Source organism: Mobula birostris, chromosome 15, assembly GCF_030028105.1.
Source record: "Mobula birostris isolate sMobBir1 chromosome 15, sMobBir1.hap1, whole genome shotgun sequence".
NCBI lineage: Eukaryota > Metazoa > Chordata > Chondrichthyes > Myliobatiformes > Myliobatidae > Mobula > Mobula birostris.
Genome location: NC_092384.1, coordinates 80,430,366 through 80,438,902, shown reverse-complemented (window position 1 = coordinate 80,438,902; position 8,537 = coordinate 80,430,366). Strand labels below are relative to the sequence as shown.

The 8,537-nt window shown below is 44.3% G+C and overlaps 1 protein-coding gene across 1 annotated transcript in view; it reads right to left on the bottom strand.

The window, feature by feature from the left end:
• Nucleotides 1-2,288: 2,288 nt before the first annotated feature.
• The window catches only part of LOC140210337 (pyrethroid hydrolase Ces2e-like), a 39,399-nt gene continuing 33,150 nt past the window's right edge, over nt 2,289-8,537 (bottom strand). The window contains exons 12-13 of the mRNA XM_072279211.1: nt 7,092-7,164; nt 2,289-2,801 (exon numbers count right to left, since the gene is read on the bottom strand). Of these exons, the coding sequence (XP_072135312.1) occupies nt 2,639-2,801; nt 7,092-7,164 (236 nt within the window). The 3' untranslated portion in view covers nt 2,289-2,638. The remainder of the gene's footprint in view (nt 2,802-7,091; nt 7,165-8,537) is intronic.

Sequence of the window (8,537 nt, the reverse complement as noted above, 5' to 3'; positions counted from 1 at the left end):
AGAGTTTCTGATGGTTGTATCACCGTCTGGTACTGAGGCATCAATGCACAGGATTGAAGAAGTTACAGACCTGTAAACTCAGTCTGCTCCATCATGGGTACTAGCCTCCCACAATCGTGAACATCTTCAAAAGGTGGTATCCATCATTAAGGACTCTCTCCATTTGGGACAAAGCCCTCTTCTAATTACTACCTTCTGAAGGTGCACGCTCAACAATTTAGGAACAGCTTCTTCCCCTCTACCATCAGATTACTGAATGGTCCATGAACCCGTGAACAATTGTTCGCTATTTTGTTCCCTTTTTGTAGTACTTATTTATAGTTTTATATATTTGTCATTGCAACTCAGTATTTGTTTACATCTTGCATCACACACACACACTAACTTGTAATTTATAGTATTTTTTATGTATTGCACTTTACTGCTGCTGCAAGACAAATTTAATGACATACGAGGGGTGATTGATAAGTTTGTGGCCTAAGGTAGAATGAGATGAGTTATTAACTTCAAACGTTCTACATAATCACTCAAAGAGTTGAACTGCATGTGCATGTAACGAGAGCTGTATAACTCATCTCCGTCTGCCTTAGGTCACGAACTATCAATCACCCCTGTTGTGGACACTTTCTGGAGGTCCAAGATCCGTATGCTCCACGACTGCTGGACTAAATGTGTAAATGTAGGGAGGGACTATGTTGAGAAATAAATGTGCCAGGTTTTCTGAAATGGACTCCTTCTACCTTAGGCCACAAACTTATCAATCACCCCTGGTATGTCAATGATGATAAACCCGGTTCTGGTTCAGAATCAGGCTGTGTCACAAACCCACCCAGAGGCAACTCCTGAGAATCAAACAGTACAGATTCCTGATACAAAAGGGTGCAGATCAGATCAAGAACACAGAAAACAGGAACATGGGTCAGCTACTGGGCTCCTCATATTCATGTTTGCTGCCCTCAACTCCTGTACCAGTTCCCCATACCTCTGTTCCTCAATCTTTCCAGAACTACCCTTATTTTATGATCCAGCCTCCATAACCTTCTGGGACAGAGAATTCCAGAGACTTACCACCCTCTGCAAAAAGAAATGTATACACAACTCAGTTTTAAATGATTTGTAACTATGTTCCCTTGATCTAGGCTCTCCCATCCCTAACCTTCAACTTAAAATGGTTGCTCTATTTCTCTCTGCAGAGATTCTGTCTGATCTGCTGACTATTTCTGGAGGAATTTAGTGTTTTGTTTTCCTGACTGGATGTTTAACGTACGGTTCAACTACGTCCATCAATGCTGAACAACCTGTCAGAATAACACAGCTACTGGAAATAGGCCAATGGGTACGGGCCGAATGTATAACTCATAACCAGGTTGCTGTATGTGGATGACATTTGGACACACACATCTGCTGATATAAGACCATAAGGCATAGGAGCAGAATTAGGCCATTCTGCCCATCGAGTCTGCCCCACCATTCCATCATGGCTGATTTATTATCCTTCTCAAACCTATTCTCCCTCTCCCCGTGACCTTTGACATCCTGACTAATCAAGAACCTATCAGATTCAGACTCTGGTTTAATATCACTGGCATATGTCACCGAATTTGTTGTGTGGTAGCAGTACATTGCAATACATAGTAATAAAAACTGAAAATTACAGTAAGTGCATTAATTTAAAAAGTTAAGTAAATAGTGCAAAAAGAGAAAAAAAGTAGTGAGATGGTGTTCATGGGTTCAATGTCCATTCAGAAATCTGATGGCAGAGGGGAAGAAGCTGTTCCTGAATTGTTGAGTGTGTTTCTTCAGACTTCTGTATTTCCTTCCTAATGAGAAGAGGGCATGTCCTGGGTGATGTGGGGTCCTTCATGATGGATGCCAACTTTTTGAAACAACGCTCCTTGAAGATGTCCTGGATGCTGAACTCCAGCTTTAAATATACCAGATGACTAGAGCTCCACAGCTGTCCGTGGCAATGAATTCCACTGATTCACCACCCTCTGGATAAAGAAGTTCCTCCTCACCTCTGTTCTAAAGGAACATCCCTCTCTTCTGAGGCTGTGCCCTCTGGTCCTAGACTCTCCCTCTCTTCCTTTCTAGGCTGCTCAATATTCGACAGGTTTCAATGAGTGATACCGCTTTGTGAAAACACTGTGCATATTTGAAATAATTAAGCCATGATTTTCTTATTAATAGTGCAGTTTGTGATTTAAATCCCTTTGTGTAGAAACGCTCAAACAAATCTCCACTCACGACATAACTAATTGTATTATACTTCATTTTAATATGTTCACTACTGATACAGATGATGCTTTGTTGGGAACAGAGGCTAAATTTGCTGTTCCCACCCCGTTCTACACACTTTGCAGCTAATTTCTCAGCATTTAGCAGCCCATCTAATTCAAACCTTCATCTTAATTCTATTTTTTATTGGCATTCCCACCCTAAATGAATTAATTGGTGATTTGTAAACAAAATGACAAATTAAAAGCTTCTCCTAGTGTCAGTTGGTATAAAAACACGGGTGTGAGTTTGTGTACGTCCTTGACTGGAATCTGTCATCTCCTTCTGTTGGGTCTGCCATTAGAAAGTATAATGTTTTTGTTTGTACCAAACACAGAATTTAATTGGAATGAAGTTGCAATTAGATTAATATTTTTGCAATTTTTCTTGCAGGCTTGTTGGACCAGAACTGGAGCTTATCTGTCCTCAAGCCGCAGCCCACATGCAGAGTCAGGTTGAGTTGCATGTATTCGTCATGGTCGCTGTTCATTGGCCAGACTGGGAGGTTATTCAAGTTGGGGTTCCTGCAAGGGAACAGTTGCAACTGTTTATGCTTCACACTAAATTGAGGAAACTAAATGAAGCATTCTCTTTCAATAGTTCACGTACACTTTATCCGATTTGCCTCTTTCCTGCACAACTCCTGTACAGCCCACCTTCCCAATCATTCAATCCCCTAACAAAATGTTCCCTAACTGTCTGGCTAAGCACAGCTCAAATACCTTCTCAGATTCCAAGGAGCTGATTATTGACTTCAGGAGGAAGAAACTAGAAGTCCGTGAGCCAGCCGGGGTATCAGAGGTGGAGAGCCTCAGCACATTTAAAGTCCTCGGTGTTATAATTTCAGGGGATCTGTCCTGAGTGCAGCAGGTAAGTGCAATTACAAGGAAAGCATGGCTGTCTCACCTTCCTTAGGAGTTTGCAAAGACTCGACCTGACATCTATAACTTTGACAAACTTCTATAGATGTGTAATGGGGAGTATTTTGATTGGCTGTATCACAGCCTGGAATGGAAACACCAATGCTCTTGAATGGAAAATCCTGGAAAAAGCAGTGGACTGAGCCCAGTCCCTCCCCACCATTGAGCACATCTACACAGAGCGCTGTTGCAGGAAAGCAGCATCCATCATCAGGAACTCCCACCATCCAGGTCACCCTCTCTTCTCACTGCTGCCTCAGGAGGAAGGTACAGGATCCTCAGGACTCATATCACCAGGTTCAGAAACAGTTATTACTCCTCAACCAGCAGACTCTTGAACCAGTGGGACAACATCACTCAACTTCACTTGCCCTAATAGTGAACTGTTTCCATGACCTATGGACTCACTTACAAGGACTTTTCATCTCATGTTCTCAATATTTATTGCTTATTTACTTATTATCTCTCTTTTTTCTTTCTTTCTTTTTACACTTACACAGTTTAAACACTGGTCTGTCCACCCTGTTAGTGCGGCCGTTCATTGGTTATTAGATTTATTGAGTATGCTTGCAAGGTGCTGTAAGGGTCAACAATGGAAAGGGTGAGCAGCTTCGGGTTCTGGGTGTCACCAGTCTCTAGAGCAAGGATTCCCAACTTTCTTTATGCCTTGGACTAATAACATTAAGCAAGGGGTCTGAGGATTCCAGGTTGGGAACTTCTGACTTAGCGGATCCAGCTTGGGTTCGACACATTAATGTGATAATTAAGGAGCACACCAGCAGCTCTTTGTTAGGAGGTGGAGGAGATGTTGTACAATCATGAGGCACTCCTACAAGTTTCTGCAGTGGGAGCATTTTGGCTGGCTGCATTACAGCCCGGTCTGGAGACTCCAATGCTTGATCACAAGAGGCTACAGACGGCTGGAGACTCAGACAGCTCGATCATGGGCACTCCCCTCCTCTCCTCTCTACTGAGGGGTGATTCCTCAAGAAGGTAACATCCATCATTATGCACCCTCACCATCCAGGCTGTGACCTCCAGCAGGGAGGAGGTACAGAAGCCCGATTCCTGTATTCGCTGATCTTCCCCTCCTCCACCAGATTTCTGAACAATCCATGAAGTCATGAACATTACCCTTTTCGTACTCTTCATTTACATTAATGTTTATGTCTTGCACTGTACTGCCACAAAACAACGCATTTCACATCACATCAGATGGTGATATTAAAGCTGATTGATTTTATGTCAGTATTAATCAACAAATCAGAAATTTCACAGTCAAAGCTTCACCTAATGTGAGAGTCAGTATGAGAGGATGGGTGTGTGTTTGTGTACGTCCTTGATTGAAACCAACGTCTTTGTGTGAATGAGTGTGCATTTGGGATTTACCAGAATAGGGAATTGTTGCCGTGGTTACACAGGGTGGTGAGTCCTCAGCTGGAGAACCACTTCCATCTCACTCAATAAGGGATTTACCGGTATTGGAGGCTGTTCCAAGAAGAGTCACCGGGAAGAATTAAAAAGGCACTTGTGTTGGAGAGAGCAGCATGGTAGTGAGGAAGTTAGTATAATACTTTGCAGCACCAACTTTATTCACCATAAACATTTACAGGTATTAGCAACTTGCTGTGGTGTGTTGGTCAGGATACAAGGTGCAACAAAAAAACAGCATTTATTAAAAAATAAAAAATATGTAAAATAAAGTTAGAGGTTAAAGTACATATATGGCATAAATACATAAATATCAGCATATATTTACATTGTAAACAGCATTAAAGATTATATAGTGCAGTGTAGTGATGGGGTATTAGAGGGGGGTGGGTGCCTAATAAGAATAGTTGATCAGATTACCTGCATGTGGGAAGAAACTTGAAGTTTTTTGTTTTAATAGCCGTAAAGCGCTTTCTAACGGTGAGTTTTCAGGGTGAGTAGTGTCCACAATGATTTTTTTTCCTGCCCACTTCTTTGTCGTGGACACATCCAAGTTCTCCAGTGGTGGCAGACCCTTTCTGCTGACTTGACAGTTTGTTGTAGTTTTCATGTACCAGTGATCCAGGTTTACTCCCCGATCCCCCATGACAACAAAACCAGGTGCTCTGGTTTCTTTCCACTTTCCAAAGGCATACAGGTTAGGATCAGGGTTGGTGAGTTGTGGGCACGCCATGTTGGTGCCAGAAGCACGGCAATACCTGTGGGCTGCCCCCTAGCACATTTTCGGACTGTGTTGGTTGCTGATGCAAATGATGCATTTCACTGTGTGCTCCAATGTACATGTGACAAATAAAGTTATTTGTTGATATTTGATCAATTGGGACTACCTTAGATGGACATCTTGCTTGGCATGAATTCGATGAGCCAAAAGGCCTATTTCTGTGGTTGAAGATCACAGGCAGGAATGAATCACAATCAGGTTAATTATCACTGACATTTCATGAAATTTGCTAATTTTGCGGCAGCAGTACAGTGCAAAGACATAAAATGACGAGGTTATATAGAACAGTCCTCTTGTTGTCGTTTGGAGGCTCGGGTGTCTCAGTGACTCAGAGAGCTATGTTGACTGGAGTCAGGGCTTTATGCTTTGGCTCTTGGTAGGGTCACCCATGTCAAACAGGTCAGAGGGTAGAGGCCAGGCTAAGAGTGGTCCACTGGTCCTCCAGGTTCAATGGTTCATGAGTTCATGAACCATTCAGACATCCAACAGTGGAGGGGAAGAAGCTGTTTGCTGAAATGTTGAGTATGGGTCCTCAGGTCCTTGTAACTCCCCCCCCCCGATGTAGCAACGAGAAGGAGGGCAGGTTGGGCCAAAGCTGGCTGGAGTTCAGGAGAATGAGCAATGACTGAAGGATTCTGATGATTAGTGGTGTGGCTGCATGGGATGGTTCCCCCCCCCCCACCCCATCAGTTCAAAGTAAAAAGTACATTTATTATCAACCGTGAGATTTGTATTCTTGTGGGCAGACTCAGTAAATCCAAGGAACATAATACAATCTATGAAAGACCACACACAGGACAGGCAAACCAGTGTGCCAATGACAACAAGCTGAGCAAGTACAAAATAAAGAACTAGTAATAAGTAAATAAGCAATAAATATCGAGAACATGACATTAAGAGTCTTTGAAAGTGATTCATTTGGTTGTGGGAACATTTCAATGATATGGCGGGTGAAGTTGGGTGTAGTTATCCATGTCGGCTGATGGATATTAACTGTTCATGAACAAGGTGGTGTGGATCCTGGGGCTCCTGTACCTTCTTCCTGATGGCAGCAGCAAGAAAAGAGGTGGCCTGGATGGTGGGGTCCTTGATGATGGATGGCGCTTCCCTGCTAAAGCACTCCATGTAGAAGGGATACAGCTTCACAATCAGTTTGGATGGACAAGAGGAGGGAATCCCCTCCCAGGTTTGTGACTCTGGTATTCTCTTCCCCCAGGAGCAGTCATTAAATATATTTCAGGTGGATTTTGGTAGACACTTGGATTGCAGGAGAGAGAGGATGAAATGGAGTGTCCTCCATTGGGGGCAGGAGCACTCCTCTAACGGGCAGCTGTCATCCAGTGGGGGGGCACTTCTCCTCCAATGGGCAGCTGTCATCCCCAGGGCTAATGATGTTGCTGTATAAAGCTTTGGTTCTGCTGCACTTGGAGTTTTGTGCGCAGTTTTGGTCACCCATTACAGAAGGATGTCGAGGGTGTAGGAGAGGTCTGTAGGGATGCTGCCTGGACTGAGTATGAACTCTAAAGAGAGATTGACAGAGCCTGAGGGGTTACCCAACAGAGGTGTGTTCCTTCCATTGGTTTATTATTGTCACATGTGCTGGGATACAGCGAAAAGCTTGGTTTGTGTGCCGTTCAGATAGGTCATTCTGTACATAAAGTATATGAGAAGTAAAGTCTTACCCGCTCCGCGCAAACTCTGCCCAATACGACATCACCGACCTGCTCAGCTGCTTCTCCTGCTCAGACATGTTGCCTGTGAAATGAAGTCACATGGTCACATCTCCAGTCGTTTGGGTCACTCGGGGCTTAAAGGCTGCCCTGACATCTCAGGGTAATACCAGGGCACAGGGGAGATCCTTCAAAGGGCAGGGGCTCCCGCCGGTAGGTACGGACATACCTCTAATGGGGGGGGGGGGGGATGCTGTGCTCTTCAAACATTTAACCTTCATGTCCCCACTCCAGTGGCTTCAGGTAGATGTTGCAGCTGTACAAATATAGATTGGGAGCATTGTGTGCACTTGTGATCACTGTGCTACAGGAAGCTTTGGATGTGGAGGCTTTGGAGAAGATGCAGCTGCAGCAGAGCTTCACCAAGATGCTGCCTGGATAGAGGGCTGAGGGTGGGCAAACTTGGCTTGTTTCCTCAGTCGTGGGGAGACCTTGGATTACAGGAGAAAAAGCATTTCAGGACGTATATTGTACGGTATATATTTCTCTAACGTTAAATGTACCTGTGAATCCTCTGACCTGATAGAGGTTTCTAAAATTATGAGAGGCATAATCAGAGTATTTTCCTAGGGTAGGAACGTCACCAGACAACATGCAGTTAATTTGAAAGATGGAAAACTTTAAGGAGATGTGCGAGGCAAGTTTTATTCACACAGGGAGTGGGGGGGGGGTACCAGGAACGTGCCCCAGGGGTGGTGGCAGAGGCACAATCATTAGAGGCAGATAGGCAGACGAACACGGGGAGTGGTGATCGTACAGGTAGGATGGATTGTTTGATTTGGCACCAGGTTCAGCCCAGACACAGTGGGCTGAATGGCCTGTTCCTGTGCTACACAGGCCGGCGAGGGGCTGCACTGAGAGATGGTTTGCTAAATTAATTGCCCACTTGCTTTATTCTAAGGATGCCCTTGGCCATATTTTGGCAAGGGATAGGGAGTTTGTTCTCTGGAAACCTACCCTACAATCCATGAGACATCAGCCGGTCAGATTCAGTACCAACTGCAATAGGGAAAACCATTCAGCCCTTTGTAGGTCCTTGCTTTCCAGTGGCTCCTGGTTGATTTGCGCCTCTCACTTACAGGAGAGCATAAGAAATAGGAGCAGGAGTAGGCCATCTGGCCCATCGAGCCTGCCCTGCCATTCAATCCACCCACCTGCCTTTTCCGCATAATTCCCCTACTATGCAAAAATCTGTCCAACCTTGTCTTAAATATATTTACTGAGGTAGCTTCCACTGCTTCACTGGGTGGAGAATTCCATGGATTCACCAATCTTTGGGAAAAACAGTTGTCACTCATCTCCAACCTAAATTTATTCCCCCGAATCTTGAGGCTATGTCCCCTCATTCTATTCCCACCTACCAGTTGAAACAACTTTCCTGCCTCTATCTTATCTATC